At 35.2% G+C, this 22,910-nt stretch overlaps 1 protein-coding gene across 2 annotated transcripts in view; it reads right to left on the bottom strand.

The window, feature by feature from the left end:
* The window catches only part of TBC1D8B (TBC1 domain family member 8B), a 74,701-nt gene that overhangs the window by 51,208 nt on the left and 583 nt on the right, over nucleotides 1-22,910 (bottom strand). For both annotated transcript variants that reach the window (XM_055268600.2, XM_063635237.1), the window contains exons 2-7: nucleotides 9,797-9,907; nucleotides 7,565-7,683; nucleotides 6,360-6,582; nucleotides 5,098-5,338; nucleotides 2,328-2,535; nucleotides 1,245-1,412 (exon numbers count right to left, since the gene is read on the bottom strand). In XM_055268600.2, coding sequence (XP_055124575.1) covers nucleotides 1,245-1,412; nucleotides 2,328-2,535; nucleotides 5,098-5,338; nucleotides 6,360-6,582; nucleotides 7,565-7,683; nucleotides 9,797-9,907 — 1,070 coding nt within the window. The remainder of the gene's footprint in view (nucleotides 1-1,244; nucleotides 1,413-2,327; nucleotides 2,536-5,097; nucleotides 5,339-6,359; nucleotides 6,583-7,564; nucleotides 7,684-9,796; nucleotides 9,908-22,910) is intronic.

Below are 22,910 nucleotides of genomic sequence, written 5' to 3'. Positions count from 1 at the left end.
ATGTATATTTGGAAAGATGGTAAACTCATTTTGAAACAAAGTCCTTTCTTGACAACTGAGCATACTCAGCTACTAAAAGCACATGAAAGTTTTAAGGGGAACAGTTATAGCTCTCCAGGTTTTGGAAAAGCAAATTAATTAAAGGAAAAAGAAAGATATGTTGAGCTTTGAAGCTAACACACGGACTGAATGTGAAATAGAACAGAACAAGGAAAACATGATATAAGTAAGAATTTGGGAGCATTGGGAGAGAAAACTACTAAGGCTGGTCAGATTTTACTTGTATTCCCACATCAAACTAAGGAATATCCTGGGTACATACTAAAAGAGAATGAGAGATAATAAAGTTGGGGCAAGGAAAACTCTTGATGGCCAATGCAGAAATTCTGTGTCTGGAATTGAGATGGAAAAAAAAATTTAATTATATGTTTTCATTGTGCTTTTTAATTATCAAAGGGAAAATTAGTTTTATCAATACTGCATTGTAATTGACTTAGCATATTATTTTCAATCTCTACTCTGGAGATAGCAGTAAAAGGCTCTATACTCCAATTCAAATAAAATAATATAGCCAATAAAGACACATTTAGTTTTTCTTTGAATTTTAATTAAAATACAAATAGCTATAATTTGATAAGTTTTATCAATCTATTAAAACTTGGGGTTCCTGGACATTGTAAAAGAAAATTCATTTGAATTTGACCTGTGTGCATTTCCATGAGAGACATATTAAACATCAAAATCCTCCTTGTCCTCTCTAATATTTTACTAGTAAACAGATATACCACCATTTTGCTTTTGGCAGATTATGTAAATAAGGCTGACCTACCAGATATTAAATAAAAGATATTCAGACAGGTTTAAAATTGCTATCTCTTTGCAACAGTAAGAGGAGTCCTTTTTCGAGGCCTCGCTGAATTCTCAAATATATTTTGACTTCTTAAAAACCAAACTATGTGAAAGTACAAGGTATATTTATATAGTATACAGCAAATAGAGTAAAAGAAAGATCAAATTATAATAATTTTATAACGTATGAGTTCCTAAAAATGAATAAAGTCCTTAATTCTGACTTCTGCTTTAAGATGTGAGTTAGACAATATAATTTCTTAGATTCTGTCTTTAAAAAAAAAAAAACCCCTGGGCATAAATAGGAAAGGTACTATAAATTCCTCTTGAAGAATGGACTACACTAAACAGACACCTTTTTTTCCAAAGGATTTGATTGCTGTATAATTAATTACCTCTGTGCTAATATCATGATATTGAGTTGAAGCTGCTCCACATCTGAGCCTGAGTTTTGCTACCAGTTGTTCAAAGTCTTTAACTTCATGGAAGCGAAAAGCTGTTTTTCCTTTGATGCTAATGATGACAGATTTGCTGGAATCATTTGTCTTATCTATAGCTAAGACCTAGGGGGTGAAAAACATAGAGGTAAATTAAATTTTCCTTTATTGTTGACACCTTCAAGTAAAATGTGTTTGGCTTACTCTTTTGTGGCCAAAAGTTTTGGTCTATAGTACGACTTATTAAGAAATAGACTTTGGGTACTAGTTGCACCAATCATACAAGTAACCTCAGTGCAAGTTATTTCACTTCTCAAGAAAAAGGTCTAACATGTATCCTTTAAAAATGACAATACAAATGTAAAAATTCAGTATCAAATACCAACAATTTATTTCTGACTTACGTAAAAGATGTCAATGTTATTTTTTTCTGACAGAGTACATCAAAAGTGATAGTCTAACTTTACCATTTAGTAAAGTCTTACAGCTCTTACTGAAAGTGAAAATTTTAAAACTTTAAAATTTAAAAACAAGATAAGCATTTAGGTTAATGCAAAATGGAGCTTGATCATTCAAAAATGTATGACATTCTCAGCAAACTACTGCAAGGACAAAAAAACCAAACACCGCATGTTCCCACTCATAGGTGGGGATTGAACAATGAGAACACATGGACACAGGAAGGGGAACATCACACACCGGGGCCTGTTGTGGGGTGGGGGGAGGGGGGAGGGATGGCATAATGACGAGTTAATGGGTGCAGCACACCAACATGGCACATGTATACATATGTAACTAACCTGCACATTGTACATATGTACCCTAAAACTTAAAGTATAATAATAATAAAAAAGACTTTACTAAATGGAACTGAGAATATCTCGGAAGGTTGTACTCTTATTCTAAAGAATAATTATTTTAAATTACTAAAAGGATATTGCATCTTGAGGTTTTAATAATTTATAGAATTAAAGGACATTTTACTCTGTGAAGGATAACATTTTCAAACTAAAAACTGATATGTAACCAAATTTACATTACCTCTCGTAGTGGAATGATTATACTACACTGATTGCCATCTTGGCTAGCAAAGCAGATATAATTTTCTGAGATGCACATTTTCCCATGAGTATTGAAGTGGCTGAATGGTACCCATAAGAAACATTCATGTACTTCTTTCAAACTCTCTCCTTTGGGCAGCCTAAAAAAGGCATTAAATTGCTCACTGTGGGCTCTATTTTCCAGACCTCTGTAGGAAAGAAAAAGTGGGATGAGGCACAAATGAATTCTTAGAAATGAATTCTAAGGTATACATATGCCTATATTGACTAATCTACATACACTGTGAAGCACACAGATTAAACACTAAAAATGCTATATTTTTCAACAAATTCTGAAATAGAAAAAAATACACTGATTCCTTGCAAACTCCTTTTGTTTGTTCTTTTCTTCCAATTTCATTTTATTAGTAGATTAAAATGCACAAAAGTTAGAGATCATGTAGGTCTTCAAACTATCTCTAAGGGATGATTTCCTAGAAGACTATTATATTATCATACAGGCATAATATGTGACTATGGTTAAAACCAATCCTGGAAGACAACAATGTTCCTATCTGATTACCAGAAAATCAAGCGAGTTACCCAGTTCAAGTAAAATAAAATAATGAAAATTTGTGGCATAAAAATTTAGAGGGAAAGAGTAGTCTATTAAAGACAGTATTAAAAATTAAGTGAAGTAAAATTTTAAATGAATGTTTTAAAAAATCTAAAGTAGAAGCATGATAAAATAATACTGCTTGCACTATGTTGGGCACAGGATAGGTGTCAATAAATACAGAGGGCTTATTAACTGATAGATAAATGTAGCCTTTGTGTAAAAAGCAATTGCTTTAAATAGTATAATTTTTTCTAGGGACACGAAACAATTGCATTAAGCAGTAATGCTATCTGGGATAATAAGTAAATAATGCAAGTTCTAACTCAAATCCAACAAAGCTAAAACGAAATTCATTCTTCCTGCATATACTATTTAAATATGTGGTAGTTCATCATGTCTTTCAAAATACTTCTGATAAACATGAACAGAAAACCACAACCATGTTAATTTTTACCTCAGTTAAATGGTATTTTTTTCAACCTGGGAAAGCTGAAAAAACAAATAAATTGCAATTTGGTGGGTTCACTATTATTTAAATAAAGTCCATTTATGTGAATAGAAAGATGTCCATGATATAAGAGGAGAAAAAAAGCAGATTGTAGAACAATGTGTGATGTCCAGACCTATTTTGCAAATATTTATAAATTCATGCATTAAAAAGCCTAGAAGGATATATGCTAAACTTAACTATCATTACTGTGCTTCTGTATTGTTTAAACTATAAAAGTAATACATATTTGTAAAAACAATAAGCAGAGCAATAAAGATATTCCATTTTATAAGAAAGCCATTTGGAGACTAAGTCCCAATAAATTACTGTTCTTTTTAACTTACTAGAAAAAAAGATGTAGATATATATGATTTTCAATGGGCTCTCCTAAGAATGCACACAGACAAAAATGGATTTATTATATCTTAATTAAATACAGATTTGTCGATGAATAACTCATTGATAGCCTTTTAGACTATATTTTAAGGGAAATAAAATGGCAAAACAGTTTATGTTTATGGTTGCCAATCAAGGAATGAAATACAAAAACAAATGCCCACCTATAATATAATACAAACAGGATTCTTAATCCTTATAGAATTCTATTTATAAATCATGCATACGGAGACCTAGTTTTGGTACTGAAGTGTAAAAAATTTACCTTGCTGATCTAATTTCCAGAAAAGCATGGAGGCTCACAAACAAATCCTTATGTATATGAATGTTAGGAATAGTTTAGGAACAGGTAAGAGAAACAACTGTACCCAATGAGGGCTGTGTAGTGATCATACAACCTTCTAGGTCACTTGTTCTTGTCTACCCATAGGACTTCAGCTTAGGTTCCTCTTATACTTTCCCATATAGTCTATACCGTCATCCTCCTTGCCAGAAGCTGCTTTCACTAGCTATTTCTGGATCATCTCCTCTCCTTTTCCCCTTTGGCATGCTCATTTTAGTCAACTGTTCAGAATGTTCAGCAGGATAAAAGATATCTGGTCAGTTTCAACAAACCAAATATAATGGCAAACAGCTATCAGACACATACTTCTGAAGGAGGCACTAATAATGATTAATATTTGCCTCATATTTTATATTTTACAAAGTGCTTTCACACATATCATGCCCATTCCTCATAAGTGCCCTCTGAGGTAGAAATGACAGATGAGGAAACTGAGGTCCTGAGAGATATGACCTGTCTAAAGGTTGTTCTACTTTCATTCTAAAGTCCATGCTCCACTGACTCCACGAACTTGCCTCTTCATTAAAAAATGTTTTCTATAAGTTATTTTAAAAAATAAACAATATGTTTAACAATTTCAGACCCAAACTGTCTAGACTATTCATAGAGAAATTTAGAGTTAGACTAACCACACATAAAAATCTCTGCATTTCCAAAAGCATTCCAGGGCAAGTCCTATCTGAATCTCAAGAAATAATTTTCAAATCTAACTTCTATTATTTCTTACAATTAAATTTCCTGGAGAGAAGGGTACTATTTATGTAATGCATATGAATAAACTCACAAAACACACACACACCCACAATCAACTCCAAAAAAACCCCTATCATATAATATAGAAGAGTTAACTTTTAATGGTATGCAATACTATCATTCTTATGGTCAAACAATACTTTGAAAAGTAAAAATTAAGCTTTGAATACCTTTTGGTGATCTGTAGAGGATTATAAAGGACTGGGTCATTATCAAATGTTTCCTTATCAAAAAGTCTTCTAATGGCATAGTTTGCCAGCTGTTCCATAAGAAGGTATGTTTGGTTAATGTGCAAAAACATTGAAAAGTAGTGATTCTCTCTTTGGGAACACACGTGAATACTCTCTGTCAGTATGACATTTGAAGTCTTTTCAAGTTTCGAGACTTCATCCCAGGAGATAATGAGTTTTACTGCAAATAAGAGGTATAAGCAGGTATGATTAAATTCTCATAGTGATTATGTTTATTAATCAGGTCTTCTGAAACAATAATCCCTTGAAAAATACTATAAACAGCTAAAATAGTTTAGAGTTCAAGATTAGTTAAAAATCTGAAGCATCAACATGAACGTGCCATAATTGGTGATTCCAGGAAGAGATCTAATTTTAAATAATTTCTTTTGAGATAGAGTCTCGCTCTGTTGCTCAGACTGGAGTGAGGTGACGTGATCATGGCTCATTACAGCCTTGACCTCCCAGGCTCAAGTGATCCTCACATCCCAAGTAGTCCCCCCAAGTAGCTGGGACTACAGGCATGTGCCACCATGCCCAGCTAATTTAATTTTTTTTTTGTAGAGACAGGGTCTCACTATATTGCTCAGGTTCATCTTGAAATCCTGGGCTCAAGTGATCCTCCTGCCTTGGCCTCCCAAAGTGCTAGGATTATAGGTGTGAGCCACTGTGCCCAATTTAATTTTAGATAATTTTTTTAAAAAATGATTCTGATTTCATATTTAAATCTATTTCTTTATATAATTACATAATTATATAACTACCAATGTAAAAGCTGTTTGTATATATGCTATAAATAGCACTGTTTGATTCTTCTTTGTGGCTACAAAGTGAGATGTGGGCCATTAGGTACTATGGCCACTATATTCAAATTGTATGTTTAAAACAGATTAAAACACAGACTAAAGCATGTAGGTAGTTCATAACAAGGAATTGAAAGCAGTCATATGCCAGATCATCATCATCATTTAATACTGACTCAATTCCCATGATATGCAAGGCATTCTATATACACTTCTAATGGTTTTATGTTAAGCAACCAGTCTTAAAAGAGTTCTTTCCCTAGATGAAATAAACTTTTTATTGTACAGTTTAATTACCTTTAATATCAATCCTATTATTTTATTTACAACCTAACATCATTAGAGTTGATAGGTGAGACAGTAAATTCAAGGCCATAGTAAGCAATAGAAACCACTTACTTTCTGATCCCAACAAAAAAGAATAGAAGCTCAGAAAGTTGGTGCTAAGATAAAGCCAACCCTGACAAGGAACCCGTCCTTTCCAATAACTGCATGAATAATAGGTCACTAACTTCTCCTTCTCTGGTAAACCAAAACATTTTTCAAATTTCAAAAGGGCTTCTCGAAATTTCTCAGGATCATCTTTTGCAAAACAATGTTTTCCCTCTTCAGCAATTAATCCCTAAAGGAGACAAAATATTTTCTGAAAATTCATCATCACCTACCAACAAAAATATATTTCATACATTCAAACAGTTGATTGAATACAATTGTACAGTCAGCCCTCCATATCCATAGGTTCCTCATCCATGGATTCAACCAACCAGGGATTGAAAATGTATGGGAAAAAAATTCTACAAAGTTCCAAAAAGCAAAACTTGAATTTGCCATGCACCGAGGACTACGCAGAGTCCACTCAAATGAAGTGATGCACAGGCATTGTATTAGGAATGAGTAGTCTAGAGATGACTTTAGGCATATAGGCAGATGTGCATAGGTTATATGTAAATACTATGCCATTTTATATTAGGAGACTTGAGCATCTGTGAATTTTGGTATCTACAGTGGCGACCAGAACCAATCCCCATAGATACCTAAGGACGACTGTATATATCTATACAGGTACATATATCATATGTGTGTACATAGATAATTCTCTTAGGACAGAGGTAAGCAGATTTTCTTCAGTTTTGTCCTTAGGTTCTTTTCTGAATGCCTCATAAGGAACTACTACAAATACAAGTGCTAAATATATTTTTTTGAATGAACAAATGGTTTATTCAATTCAAAACTCAAGAGATATTGAAATAAAAATGCCCCTAAGAGCACTCACGAGGGCACCAAAAACAAACATTTAATGAAAGGGGAAAAAAGTAAATCCAGCTCATGAGAAAATATATACAATTCCGAAAACAATATGTCAGTAATTGGTACCTAAAGAATAACCAGTACGTTTTAAGAGAATATTTCAATATCTATCAATCTCCCCCTGTGCTAAAGACTTTACAGTTTTCTTTAGCACACTGATTCTGAAATTCATGTTTGTTTCTACCAATCCTGAAAGGTGCCAGTGAAACAATGACCCTCCATGCAAACTTTGATCCTCATACACGAGAGTCAAAGATTTTGGCACTCTATCTACAAGATATATCTGTGTCACTTACTCTTATTTTTCCTTGTACAAAATTAGTAATATCTTCATTTGAATCAAATACAGATAAGGTCTTCATAATATTTTGTTCCAACCAATCCCAATGCTTGGTTATTTCTTCTCTGTTGGCTCCTGATTAACAATACAAGAAAATAAAACACTCAAGGAAAACTCCACAACAAAATTGCTCTTGTTATTTAAAAGCATAGTTTAAAAAGAAATAACATTTTCACTTTAAAAAATGACGGTCATAAAGGAGTAAAATATTTACATTTATTCTCTACTTTATCCCTCTATGTGGGCATGAACAGTATTTCTCATAAATAGAAAGAATAAAACATTTAATGAAAGGGGAGTAAAGGAAATCCAGCTCATGAGAAAATATATAAAATTCTGAAAACAAGATGCTAGTAACTGGTGCCTAAAGAATAACCAGTATCTTTTAAGAAATTATGTAGAGTACCAGAAATACATAATGCATAATTCAATCCTTGGTCTCCAAATAATGCAGGTAGTACTGTGTCTATAATATGTGTGGCTGAAAACAGCATGTATGTGACAATCCTATGCATGCTAAGTAAATGTGGATTTCAACTGTGGCCACTCTACTTATTTCAGAAGCCGTGAAACCTTTGCTCAGAGCAACCCCATTCATCAAAAGACCTAGTAAACTTACAGAAATTTCATACAGGAGGTTAGAAATTCTGTAGCAAGGTTAAATCCATGTGACCCGCTGAATCAGCGTTAGGAGGTTTGCTGAGGGTGAGATTAAACATTATTAGCCCTAGTCGCTTTGGCTTGAAGAATATTTCAGTATCTATCAATCTCCTCCTATCACCCACATACCATTAAAGTCTTCTCAGCACTATGGATTATATAAATATTCAAAAGAAATATGCTGACTTTTTAGTATATTTTATAATATATGGAGACTGGCATATTAAAAAATTTGTTGACATTGCAAATGGCCTATTTCCTACAATTCAATCAGAATTTTATTCATGTTACTAAGTCACCATGCCAAGAGTAATAACTGTCTTTAATGGACCACAAATAAAAGCCATGGGGGAAATGTTAAGGCCTTAAGTTTGATTCTTTTGGTATAAGGAAGCTTCATCAGTAGGTAACTCCACTATTTCTGCATCAGGTTAATTTGGGGGAAATAAGTTATACAATCATCTTTTTTTAAGTAGAAAGGCCTTTTTTTTTTTTTTTTAAAAAAAAATAATTTTTACTAACCAGATTTAGAGTTGAGATTACAGAATTCTTGTGATATCACCAGGCATAATGTCAACCTCATTTAGGTTAAATGACATTCCATTTAAGAGAGCCAGGAGGAAAGACTCACTGGCAACACTAAAAGAAATTTAGGGAGAAATATAAAAAAAAAGCCACACATCCTAAAAAATTAATTGTATGCTATATGTTCACACATATGAATGTTCCAGAAACTCATGTGCTTTTGTTCTTTTTAAAAAAGTATAATATATCTACTTTAGAAGAGAGAGGGATAAGAAGAAAGGCAGTTTTTCAATATCAAAAAGTCTAGAAATCTGGGATTCTAATTTAGATCAACATTATAATGGCATCACAAAAGGAAGTAAGAAACTGTCAATGCAGCTTTTTAAAAATTTATTTTGACTTGCTTTATTAGAAAGAATTATCCTAATTCCTTTTCTACCCATAATATACATGTCGAAGCATCTGAACCACCCTGGCATGAATGAATATGTAACATTAACTGTAAGACATTCCTTCATATTTCAAGGATATGATGCTTTTTCTGAGAAGGTGGGAGTGAATAAAAAAGGTTTAATTTTCCAGGCTTATACTTCCTTAGGAGTCATTATGTTTTGGGTTCACAGATAACTTCAGATTCTTCTCATTTGAGTTATTAGTAATGAAACAATTTATTTCATGGAGAAGTTCCCATCTTCCCAGCAGTTGGATAAAGCAGAAGTTGAAGAAAGGAGTTACATAGCAGTAGCACTGACCAAAATCTGTGCAGAATCAGCCCTGCTAGACCACATGCTTCAGGTCCCTCACACCAATGGATTTAAAAAAAAAATCTTAATAACCCATATCCTTTAAAAATAAACAGAGGTCTTGCTATTCTCTCAAAGTAAAGTTGCACATTTAATTTGTTTTTAAATCTCAAAGCAACTACAGAGTATAAATAAATATGAATACTCAGCTTAGTAGTACCCTTATTTAATTTGAATTATGTTTTAAAAATCATACTCACCACATGCAATTGACAAGTAAACTTGAGAATCTGGTGTCTGGTGTAGGATGCGAAATGGAGCTACTTTAGCAGTAGAGTCTAAGACTGAATCAAGAGTCCCAACCAGAAGCCCTGTTATAATAGAAAGATTGTTGAAATAAGGACTTTACAAGAGATAAATCAAATCTGTATCACTTCATATAACAAACTAATAAATTTATTTTAAAACTTTTCTAGCCCAAAGAGTCCTTACAGAGATTTTTCTTAAAGAAAAAATATATTTGGGATAAAGAAAGATTATAGTATGCCAATGTGAGTAGTATCTGAGAAAACTATCTTTCAATAAAAGAGTTAAGTCAGCTTCAATTGTCCAAATCTCAAAATGTATCTGCAGCACTTATATATCTCGTTCATAAGGTTGTATGTATATTAGATAAGAATGTAGAATCTAGTACTACAGACTAACTGGGTTTAAATTCTGGCTCTGTCACTTGCTTGTGTCAACTTGAGCAAGTTAAAGTACTTACCCTTTCTGCATCCTCATTTGTAAAATAAGGTTAAAACAGATCCTACTACAAAGGGCTGTTGTAAAGATTAAATGAGTTGTTACGTTTAACCCACTTAGAGCAATGCTTAGCACACAGTAAAACACCCAATATTAGTTAATACTATTATTATTTAAGAAAATCTTAGATATTTAAACAAGATAAAACCTTGATTAAATAAAATGCTTCTATACAGGGATTTTCTTTTCAACAATTCTTAATTCCTCAATTAGGAATTCAAGGCTCTTGATCAATTAGTTCCAGTTTAATAATCTAATTATATTTCCTACTATTTCCTAGAACAAAGTTCACTGTTTTCTTAAACAACCAGCTAATTTCTCCCACAGGGTCTTTGCTAAGCAATTATCATTTTACCTAGAAATGCTAATGAAAAAAAAAGAAATGCTAATGAAAAAAAAGAAATCCTAATGAAAGTCTTCTAGCCCAGTCCAGCTAATCTGAATTCCACATTTTCTTCAAGACCCACTTCCCCTATGAAATCCTCACTGGCTATCCCAAGCAATAATACTTTCCCTTTTCTCTGAATATTCTTAGGACTTAGAGTCTATACAGGTTGAGTATCCCTTATATGAAATGCTTGGGACCAGAAGTGCTTCAGATTTCAGATTTTTTCAGGTTTTGGATTAAGTGCATACACATACTGAAATATCTTGGGGATGGGACCCACGTCTGAACATGAAACTTATTTATTTCATATATATCTTATACATATAGCCCAAAGATAATTTTATACAATATTTTAAATAATTTTATGCATGAGTTTTGACTGCAACCTGTCACATGAGGTCAGGTGTGGAAATTTTCCATTTGCGGCATCATGTCAGCAATCAATGTTTTGGATTTTTGGAACATTTCAGATTTTTCATTTTTAGATTAGTGATGTTCAACCTGTACTACACAACCTAGCATATATTAGGCTGGTTATTATAACCACTTTCTAAGAGCTTCATGTATATAATTTTTGTCTCTTTATCTAGATTATTTGTCCTCTGAGGACAATAACCATGTCTTCTATCTCTGTGTTTATATCCATAACTTTCAACATATTGCTACACAATAAGGATATAGTTTGTTAATTTAACTATATCAATGGGATGGCTGAAATATATAAATTTACCTTCCTTTTCTGGAAGCTCTGATTGGTTGAGTGTTGGTTTTGCTTTATGAGGCATTTCCCTTTAATTTAGAATACAGATTTTTAAGAAAAATTTAAATCAATTATAAACCAGGCTTTTGGCTCTCTTCCTATTTTGACCCATTTAAAAAGAATTAAGATTTTAAGCAAGGTTTAAATGAGAATATAGATAGGTTGGCAGATGCTCACATCTGCCTCACATCACTTCCTATCACATTAGGAAGTTATATGCATGGAAGGAGGTAAATTAGAAGAGTAGGAGATAAGACAAAGACATAAAGAGAAATTTGGCTTAGCTGAAAGGAAAGGGTAGGAGAGTAGATACAGGAATTGATAAAAAGTAAAAACAGGAGTCACAAATGCAGCATAGTATCAATTAGCAATTTTCTGAGGATTTTGATAGGGCAAAGTTCCAGAAAGAAGATTTTGGCAATGGCAGTATGTGCAGACTATAGAGGTAAGAAGTTATCTGATATGAAAAAAAAGTTTGAGTATGAATTGAAGTTTTTAAAAAATGGAAATGAGAAAACTGACAAATACTATGAAAGAGAAAGTATTGGGGAAAAGACAATGGGAATGAGGATGAGGGAAGCAGAAAATAATTATACTTCAACTAATGAGGAGGGAATTACTGATGGGTTTGGGGATAAAAGGAAAAATAATTCTATCACTTTTAGCATTGAAATAGTGACTATGAGAAATTGGAGATTTGGTAAAGTAAAAAGAAAGAAAAGTAGGAGCCAAAATATGCAGATAGTGTCTTCAGAACTATGTGATTAAAATTACTGAGGAAATGGAGAAGAGGAGAATGTTTTCAATTTGAAGATAGGAATGTGAAAATACTCAAAAAAAGGATAAAAGAGTAGTCGCAAAAGACAACCAAAAGAGCTATCACTACGTTGAAAAACAGAATTAAGTACATAAATGTGTGTGTATATAAATAAACATAACTTGTAAAATTTGTCAAAATAAAGGAATTATAATTTCAAATGAAGGCACTTTATTGAATACAGGATAGCTTTAGCAGATAACAGATAAAGATAAAAGATAACTATCTTTTTGAAGATACTGTTTAAAGATTAACAGTGGCTATGTGGATGTGAGAGGAGTAGTCAAAATCACTGGCAAGAAAGGTCACTTTTTGGCAGCAGAAATGTTCACAAGATTATAAGCGCCTTGTACTATGTAGAAAGAAAATTGCTCAGTTTTGTTAAGTGTGAAATCAGGCAATTACTATAAAACTGCACAACAAATAATTTGGAAGCTAGTGATAGACTACATTTGTAGTCACTTGGGGAACTCTTCCAGCTCATTAAGCTGTAATCATCATCAAGTCCCTGCAAGTCATTCAGAAATTAATATGTACCAGTTTCTGGGTTCTAAATACTCCCTCCTGGAGTATTTTAAAGTAAATTCTAGACATGGTATCATTTCATCCATGAATAATCCAGTATCTTTTAGTTTATTTTAAAAGGTCCTCAGAGGCTGGGCTTGGTGACTCACGCCTGTAATCCCAGGGAGGCCGAGGCGGGTGAATCACCTGAGGTCAGGAGTTTGAGACCAGCCTGACCAATATGGTGAAGCCCTGTCTCTATTAAAAATACAAAAATTAGCTGGGCATGGTGGCAGGTGCCTGTAATCCCAGCTACTCAGAAGGCTGAGGTAGGAGAGTCTCTCGAACTCGGGAGGCGGAGGTTGCACCACTCGGAGTGAGCCGAGATTGCGCCACTGCACTCCCGCCTGGGCAACAGAGTGAGACTCATCTCAAAAATAAATAAATAAATAAATAAATAAATAAGCAAAAATAAAAGGTCTTCATTTGAATCTAACCTGTGGCCAATATTGAGCACACTGATCTATGGTATTAATTGCCCCTTCCAATATTTAGACACCTGCAAATTTTATAAACATTTCTTTTTTTGTATTAGGTCAATGGTAATGATGAACAGGTAGGGCAGTGGGCTGAGTGCTAGAGGAAAGACCAGTAAAACAGCCACAGCTTGAAAATGGTACTCATTATCAATGTGCTAGTTTAGTACACAAACTAAAGTGTCCTTTAGTTTGACAAGTGGCTCTTTCTGTTTGTAAACTGGATTGAGGGCACTGTGTAAGTGAATACTGCTCTACCTGCAGAAGAGCCATGTAATGAACTTCCTAATTACAAACAAGATTTATTTCCATTCTAAGTAAAATGTTCAATTATAATTTTTTCCATGGTAATGATTACTAGAAACTTTCAGTGGATTCTGTATCTTGTCATAAGTTGTCATGCTTACAAAGTCAAACAAGTACACCTTTACTGAACTTAGCTTCATTATATGTTAATAAACAAACTAATTAGTAAACTGCCAATACACTTAGCAGGAAATATATTCAAATAAGAGAAGGTAGTGTGCTCAATAAAGTTTGTGGATTTTCCTCATTCTATTACTTTGCTAACCAGATCTAAGTCCTTAAAATGACACTATGAATGCTTATTTTGGAATAATTCAATAGCCACAGTTGGCATTTTGAAAGCTGCCAACTTTATATTAACAGCTTTGGAAAACAGTTAATAAAAATAATTCTTCTTTGGTCCTGTTTTCCCTCTCCCTGCATTCTTTTAAAGGCACTTACTTAAAAACTGAATATATATATATATATATATATATATATATATATATACACTCATTTCCTTCCCTAACTGAAATCTTTTCTTCATTAAAGGATTTAGAATTTTTTAGGGAAGCAATTGACATAACAAACAACAAATTACAATGTCTTGTGGGAAAAAAAGAATAGATGAATTATTAATCAAACCCAGCTACATTTCTAAAGATAGAGACACAGGAAAATATGAGAATTGGTACTATATTTACAGCCACTTCTTACTCTTCAAGACCTATACACCAATGCACAAAAAGAGTAACCCTCAGAAAAGCAAAGAAATTGCAACACCTGAATTTCTAGGTACAAAGCAGAAAGCAAGTATAATAGCAAATGAATAAACTGGTATACAGTGTAGTACTTTTAAACATTATTCAGAAGAACTAAACCAGGTCCATCATTTTGGTTAGTTTAAAACAAGAGAGCAACTAATGTTATAATAATAATCAGAAAATGTGATTACACCTTGTTTTATTTATTTATTTTGAGACAAGGTCTCACTCTGTCGCCCTGCCTGGAGTGTAGTGACGCAATCGCAGCTCGCTGGAGCCTCCACATCCCTGGCTCAAACGATCTCCCACCCACCCCAGCCTTCCCTGCAGCTGGGACTACAGGCGCATACCACCACGTCCTGCTAATTTTGTTTATTTTTTGTAGACACAAGGTCTTACTATGTGGCCGAGGCTGGTCTCCAACTCCTGGGCTCAAGCAATTCTCCTGCCTTGGCCTCCCAAAGTGCTGAGATTACAGGCATGGGTCACCGTGCCCAGCCCTATACCTTGTTTTAAAACTTCACTTCTTTATAGTGTAGTAAGGGAGGGGAAAAAAGGGGCATATCACAATGTGTATTCCTCTCCCTCCCTGGAACATTTTATTCTCTGAAATCAAGTAAAAAATTACCTTTAAAGATCTCTTTGCATAAGAAAGGGTAGCCTTATAGGAGATTTTGAGAAATAAAGCATGGCCAATGTCATGACTTTTCAGTCTTGTTTTTTTTTTTTTTTTTCTTTCTTCTTTTTTCCATTAGAATGAAATCTACTTGACAGGAAATATTAGTTTTCTACTTAGGTATGCAGTCAATAATCTTTCCACTGCTACCAAAAAAGGGGGGGGGGGTAACACTAATCATCCTTCATTTTTCAAAACCTCCTGCAAGGTTGTCCTTTCTCATTCAGAGATGTTTAAAGGTAATTTTTAACTTGATTTCACAGGGACCAAGATGTTCCAGGGACGGAGGGGAGCACACAGTGTGATCTGCTCTCTCTAGGGGTTGCCTGTTGTGATTTTGTTTTTGATAAGCCAAAATGTTAATTTATTTGGCTTATGAGTTGAAACACTTCTAGTGGATATCTGATAGATTACTGACTATTTGCCTAATTTTATCTTACTTAATTGTTCTGGCTCATAGCAGGATAGAACATCTTGTGGAAATTTTTGTTATACATAGGTTGTTTTATGTCCACTGAAAGAACAGTGGACACAAAAAACAAAGGTTTAATTCTTAGGTCCCTTTAATTCTCTATCTCAGGTTTTCCTCTGGTATAGATTAAGACATTGCTCTTTAATAACATTTTCTAGTTGCTAAGTGCATCATATATTGAGTCTCATATTTTCAACTCCACTTAAATGAATCTAGAATATTTGCTGTGTCCCCAACAACTGTTATCTTTTGCTTTTGCACTATCACATTATTCCTCCTACTTAGAACGTCCCCCCCTCCCCCCGCCACTTCTACCAAACCACCTCTCAGATATTGTTAGTGCTCATAGATGGATGATTTAATTTGAAAACACCCCAAACTGGTTTTTGGAAAGATGCTTCACAGATGCCACACTGGAACTTTGCCACCAGTACACCACCTATTATTAATCACTGCTTTTAGGAAATATTTGTATCTTTAACAGGACTTCGGATAAGCATACTTTACAAGACAGCTGGCCTTGGAAAATTGCTTTGAGGGTTTCCCTGCATTATGGAGATTTCTAAGCCAACAGAACAAGGCTGCTATTATTATTGACTACACTAGCAATTGTATTGGTTTGCTTACTTATTTATCAACTGTCTGACCCATCACATTATAAACTCCGTAAGGGTTGGAACTATTTCTGTCTTTTTTTTTTTTTTTTTTTGAGACGGAGTCTCACTCTTGTTACCCAGGCTGGAGTGAGGTGGCGTGATCTCGGCTCACTGCAACCTCCGCCTCGTGGGTTCCAGTGGTTCTCCTGCCTCAGCCTCCCAAGTAGCTGGGATTACAGGTGCGTGCCACCATGCCCAGCTAATTTTTGTATTTTTTGTAGAGATGGGGTTTCACCATGTTGACCAGGCTGGTCTCAAACTCCTCACCTCAGGTGATCCACCTGCCTCGGCCTCCCAAAGCACTGGGATTATGGGCGTGAGCCACTGTGCCCGGCCAGAACTATTCCTGTCTTATTCACCACTGTATACTCAACACCCAGGACAAGGGCCAGCTACCACCCTATTTCTCTGTTTCCCTTCACAGAAAAACTCCTAGAAAAAATTATATGTATTCACTCTGTTCCCAAATATTTGCTTGGCTCATATACTCTAGTACCACAAGTCTCTGTTCACAGCTCACCCTAAGAGGCCTTCCCAGACCAGTTTCTCTAATATATCAACCCCCTCCCCTCTCTATCATGATACCTTACTTTATTTTTCTTCATATTGCTTATCAGCACCAGTCATATCATATACTATTTGTTTATTTGCCTCCCCCAACTACGGTATTAGCTCCATGAGAGTAGGGACTTTGTTTTTTTTTCATTGCTTTATCTCCAGCACTTAAAACAGTGCTTGGTTTTTAAAAGGCACTCAGTAAATATCTGTTGAATTAAAGTATTGTATACCATCACATTTAGGATTTAATCTTACCTTTTGTGCTTACAAAGCAGTAGCAAAAGGTGGAAAACTGGGCAAATGTTCTAACATAAAGGCAATATAAAATCTGTCATAGCTGTACAGCAATGTGGCAAACATTATAATGCCTTTTACTTTTTAAAATATTTTTTATCTCACTATATTGCCTAGGCTGGCCTCGAACTCCTGGGCTCAAGCAATCCTCCCGCCCCAGCCTCCTAAGTAGCTGGGACTACAGGTGTGCACCACCACGCCTGACTGCTTTTTATTTTTAGCTTACCTTGTAGCCATAAGCCTTCCACAAATGTTCACAAACAGCATGAGTTTTCACCAGTTGAATAATTATTTCTTTTTTAAGTATTGTTTTGAAAAATACTACTAAGGTAACCAATGTTATATGCACTCTTTATCACCACTCAGCAAGACAAGTGATGCTGGTATCTGTGGACGCACTGTTTGAGAACTTCTAGGTTTTGGGCGATGACAGATCAAAAGGAAAGGATGTCATGATAAGTTATTCTAATTCTTGTACATTATTCTGATTATAAACCATAAATGCATAATCACTATCATGCCCAAATTCTTCAATTAGTAACTATCAGTGTTTTGTTTTTGTAGTGATATCATTGCATATCAGATATAGTCTATGTTACCACTCCAAATCAATTTCTATATACAACATGGGGAAAGTAATTACTAGGGAAAATGGCATAAATATATAACCCCCTTTGGTCTTCAGGCCCAGAAAATGGCATTTTAACGTCTTTCTCTTTCATTAATAGATAAATGTCAAGTATTTGCATAGTTGCTCACAAGTTTCAAAACTCATTTGACCCACATAAAAAATGTTGTGAGGTAGGAAAGACAAGTTTTATCCCCATTTTACAGATGAGGAAACTAGGCCTTTATAAAATAATTATAGCTGAATAGAGACATAAAACTATCAAAAAATCAAGGAAGATAAAAGAAGCAGGGTTAATGGGGCAAGTGGAATCACTGAACTTGGTGTTATATTCATATATTTGTGGATGTTGGCTTGTAGTTGGTTTATTTATTATTATTATTATTATTATTATTATTATTACTAGAGATGGAGTCTCCCTGTGTCACCCAGGCTGGAGTACAACAGTACGATCTCGGCTCAGTGCAGCCTCCACCTCCTGGGTTCAAGTGATTCTCCTGCCTTAGCCTCATCAGTAGCTGGGACTACAGGCACCCGCCACCAAGCCCGGCTAATTTTTGTATTTTTAGTAGAGACGGGGTTTCAACATGTTGGCCAGGGTGGTCTCAAACTCCTGACCTCAAATGATCCGCCTGCCTTGGCCTCCCAAAGTACTGGGATTACAGGAGTGAGCCACTGTGCCCAGCCTGGTTTATTTATTTTTTATTTTTTTAAAATCTCATAGGGCAATACCTAGGGAGGGCAAATCACACTGTATTCCTCTCCCTCCCTGAAACATTTTGTTCTCTGAAATCAAGTAAAAAATTACCTTTAAAGATCTCTTTGAATAAGAAAGGGCAGCCTTGTAGGAGATTTTGAGAAATAAAGGATGGTCAATGTCATGACTTTTCAGTCTTTTTTTTTTTTTTCATTCGAATTAAATCTACTTGAAAGCAAATATTAGTTTTCTACTTAGGTATGCAGTCAATAATCTTTCCACTATTCCAAAAAAAAAGGTGGGGGGTAATATTGATCATCCTTCATTACTCAAAACCTCCTACAAAGTTGCTTTTTCTCATTCAGAGATCTTTAAAAGTAATCTTTAACTTGATTTCACGGGACCAAGATGTTCCAGAGAGGGATGGGAGCACAAAGCGTGATCTGCCCTCTCTAGGGGTTGCCCCATGGGATTTGCTTTTTAATAAGCCAAAATGTTAACTTATTAATTTTGTGTGTGTGTGTGTGTGTTTGTGTGTGTGTGTATGGGGGGGGGGTAGATCTTTCCTTACCTTAAATGAAATGTCATGCTTGCCACTTGGGCACCGTCATCTCAGTAGACAGGTACTTAGAAGGCCAAAATATTTTATCAGATACGTCCTTTGTAAGCATGAAATGCAGGGATATTTTGCTAATAACTATCTAAGGTGAACATTTTCAGAGTTGGACTCCTTGAGTCTGGGGTGAGGAAATAGGGGAAAGAAGATTTATATTTTCAAGGGATGGTCACTAAGAGGTTTTAAAAAGGCTACCTTATTGTTTATTATGTATGTGTTTATGACAAATTGTTTACACAGTGATTTGCTCAGTCTATATAAATATCATAAAATGAAAAGCTTATTTCAAATATTATCATATTCTGGCTTTTACAGATAATTTAGTTTCAAAGTAATGGTACCAAGATGAAAAAGGAAATCAGAAACAGAATGTCTAAAAATTCTCCATTTTAATAAGTTTTACTTCCTAGCTTTGTTCTACACCATACAAAAAAGGTCTACTGAGGGAGCTTATCAATCTAACACCCAAGAACCTGCTTACACTATTCATATATGAAAAATTCAAGAGTAAAATACTCTTTAAAAACTACCTATATGAAGGCTTCCTGATTGGCAGACCTTCCTAAATCCCATATACTAGAGTACTTCGTAGAATGTAGCCCCATAGCTCCATTCATGTAGTAGTTCCCACCTGCCAAGCAAAGCAAATTGATTTGTGCTTAATAAGACAAATATGCATAAATTAATTTTAACTCTATAAAACCAGGTGCTAAATGTAGGTGCCATAGAAAAGTCATTATTAGCTAGGAGAAGCAAGAGATAACATAAGGGGACTGTAAAATCCAGAAGGGTGAATTATTTCTCTAAATGACGGAAAATCACTTTATCTATAAAACAGCTTATGTATACCAAAAATTTCCACAAGACATTCCATCCTGCTGTGAGCCAGAACAATTAAGTAAGATAAAGTTAGGCAAATGGTCAGTAATCTATCAGATATCCACTAGTAGTGTTTCAACAATTAAAAAGAGGTACCTCAGAATTCTAACTTACAAACTCATCTCTTGTTTTAATAATCCTTGAGTTCTCTGTTGCTGCTATTCCATTATTAGAAAAAACATGGAGTCAACTAACTTTATCAAGTCCACACTTAAGAGTCATTACATTGCTGGTGATTACCACCAATTATCATATGGCAAAGAAATGAAATCTTAAAGTATAACCACTAACGTTTCTAGATGATCATTATCATTTCTTCATTAAACAAAATGCATAAACTAATCTTTTAAAGGGATAGCACATAACACTGGATTTTAGCAAACAAAACGAACAGAGGCAAACTTATGCTGGCACACGGTCAAGCTCCTGTGAGAGCTAATCCAAATGTGGATTTGTGGTAAAGCACAACAAAGCTTTTGGCTTCATGATTTTAAGTAAGAATACAGTAATTGAGCAGCCAGGAAAATCAGCACACACTTATGCTCTGGACCAAAAAGAACCAAATGAACCTTAAAAGCACCTCTTTGTTCCTTTCTTATCCATTTTGTTTAATTTACATGGAATTACAGTGGTAGCTTTCACGTGGTAATTTCAAGCATCTTGTCAATACCACAGATAAAATAATCATGAAGAGATATAAACTGACCACTTAAATGAATGTGGATATCACTAGTCACAACATATATATGCAGTAGAAATCTTAGTTTATTTCTTCAGACAAATTTCTCTTATTCTAGACTATGGGGACTAGTAAGTGGAGTGGGCAGGATAGAGGTAAACTAGTGCAGTTGGTCCATGCTTTAAGAAGAAAGCATGTCAGGCTGGGTGAGGTGGCTCATTCCTTTAATCCCAATCCCAGTCCTTTGGGAGACCAAGGTGGGAGGATCCTAAGGCCAGGATTTCAAGACCATGCCTGGGCAACACAGCCTGTCTCTTAAAAAAAAAAAAAAAAGAAATTAGCCAGGCTTAGTGGCTTGTACCTGAAGTCCTAGCTACTCCAGAGGCTGAGGTGGGAAGATCACTTGAGCCCAGGAGTTCCAGGCTGCTGTGAGCTATAATCACATCACTATCACTGCCCTCCAGCCTGGGCGACAGAGTGAGAGACCCTGTCTCAAAAAAAAAAAAAAAAAGGAAATTTGCAACAAGTTAAAAAACCATGTAATACTACATTACAGTGATTATATTTTCAAGAATTTGATTTACCTACTTAAAGGAACACAGTTTTAGTATGAGGAACCAAAATAAATTATGAGACTATTCCTGAGGCTGTAACACAGGGCTATAAAATCTATTTTAATTTTTTTTTCTTTTTGAGACAGAGTCTCCCTCTGTTGCCCAGGCTGGAGTGCAGTGGCCCTATTATGGCTCACTGTAGCCTTGACCTCCCAGGCTCAAGCCATCCTCCCATTTCAGCCTCTCAAGTAGCTGGGGCCACATGGCTGGCTAATTTTAGTATTTTTTGTAGAGATGGGGTTTCGCCATGTTGTCCAGGCTGGTCTTGAACTCCTGGTCTCAAGCAATCCACCTGCCTCGGCCTCCCAAAGTGCTGGAATTACAGGCATAAACCATCGTGCCTGGCCAGAAATCTATTTTAAATATATCCTGAACTATTCTCAATGGACTCAAGTGGATAATTTATGTCACTGGGTAATTATGAACATCGATTCTAAAATGTTGATCTGGAAAATATCTGCATCTATTAAATGGAAAGACTCTTCTGCAAAATAGCATTTGTAATTTTTAAAAATTAGAAAATGACAAAATGTCACATTTAACAGGGCAATTTTTGTTGCCATATTTTCAAGAGGGCCTTTTTAGAAGCTGGATAAGATTAATAGGTCTAGCAAAATTTTTAAAAAATGTCCTGTAGAACCTCAGAATTCTTTGCACCCTGGGAGTGGCTTGGAAACGAAATAACAGCATATGTTTATCACCATCTTAACGACATACATTGATTTGGTGCTATTATCTTTCGTTTTATGCTCTCAACTCTGTGAGGTAGGCACCATTTTCCAAGAGAGAAAAAGCAAGGTCATCTCCTCCATGAATTATAACTTGCCTAGTTTACCAGTTGGTCTTCTTTTTCCCTTAGCCCTTCCCACCCTTCTTATCCAGATTATAAGCACTACAAAGCCAAGAAACTGAATCTTGTGAACCTTGTGGCACACAGTAGGTGCTTAAGGTTGAGTAAATGAAAGAATTTGAGGAATGTCATCCAACAAGTAAGAGTAGGATGGGACTAAAATGCAGGTTTTCGGGACTCTTCCCACTTTCCATTACATCACGCTGCCTGGTCTACCACTTCAAGGTCACAATACCAAATTAGAGATTGATTAGAAAAAGAGCTCTTGTTTTTCCAACGTCCAAAACTTTAAATGTCCCTACCCAAGATGAGTGGTCTCAAAATAACGTTCTCTGGAAACTAAACATTTGGCCAAAAAACAGTTTTTAAGAATTGGAGTCAGGGTGGGTTAGACAGGAAGAGTTAAACTCTTACCGTCTGGCTTACAATCACAGCTTTGAATGAAGGGGCAGCACCAGTCACTCAAGAGATTAATTTATTACGACGTTGTTAATAGCCTTTGAGAGGGGATCCCAAAGATTGAAAACTTGGAGACAAAGTAAAAGATGCTAAATTGGGAGAGATCAGCAATTCTGAACCTACCCCTCCACCTCTCCTGACTTCAGTTCTCCCTCCTCCCTAATATTTCTTTTGAAGTCTATTTCTCAGGATGTGATTGGGGCGCCTCCCTTTCTCCTCACCATCCCCGCGTACCCACTCCATCCCATCCCCCATACACTTAATCTCCCCAGGGTGCTGATGATCGGTATGGGTTCTGTGAAAAAAGTTAAGTTCACAACTGCGAACTGGCCCCTGTCACCAGCCTAAATGCGACCTGTCTAGGTCTAACACTCATCATCAGCCTCCCTCCCCCCATGGGAAGCGACAAGGTAGGTACCCGTTTCTTCCTTGGCCTCA

This window comes from Symphalangus syndactylus, chromosome X, assembly GCF_028878055.3.
Source record: "Symphalangus syndactylus isolate Jambi chromosome X, NHGRI_mSymSyn1-v2.1_pri, whole genome shotgun sequence".
Lineage (NCBI taxonomy): Eukaryota > Metazoa > Chordata > Mammalia > Primates > Hylobatidae > Symphalangus > Symphalangus syndactylus.
This window is presented reverse-complemented; position numbering and strand designations above follow the sequence as displayed.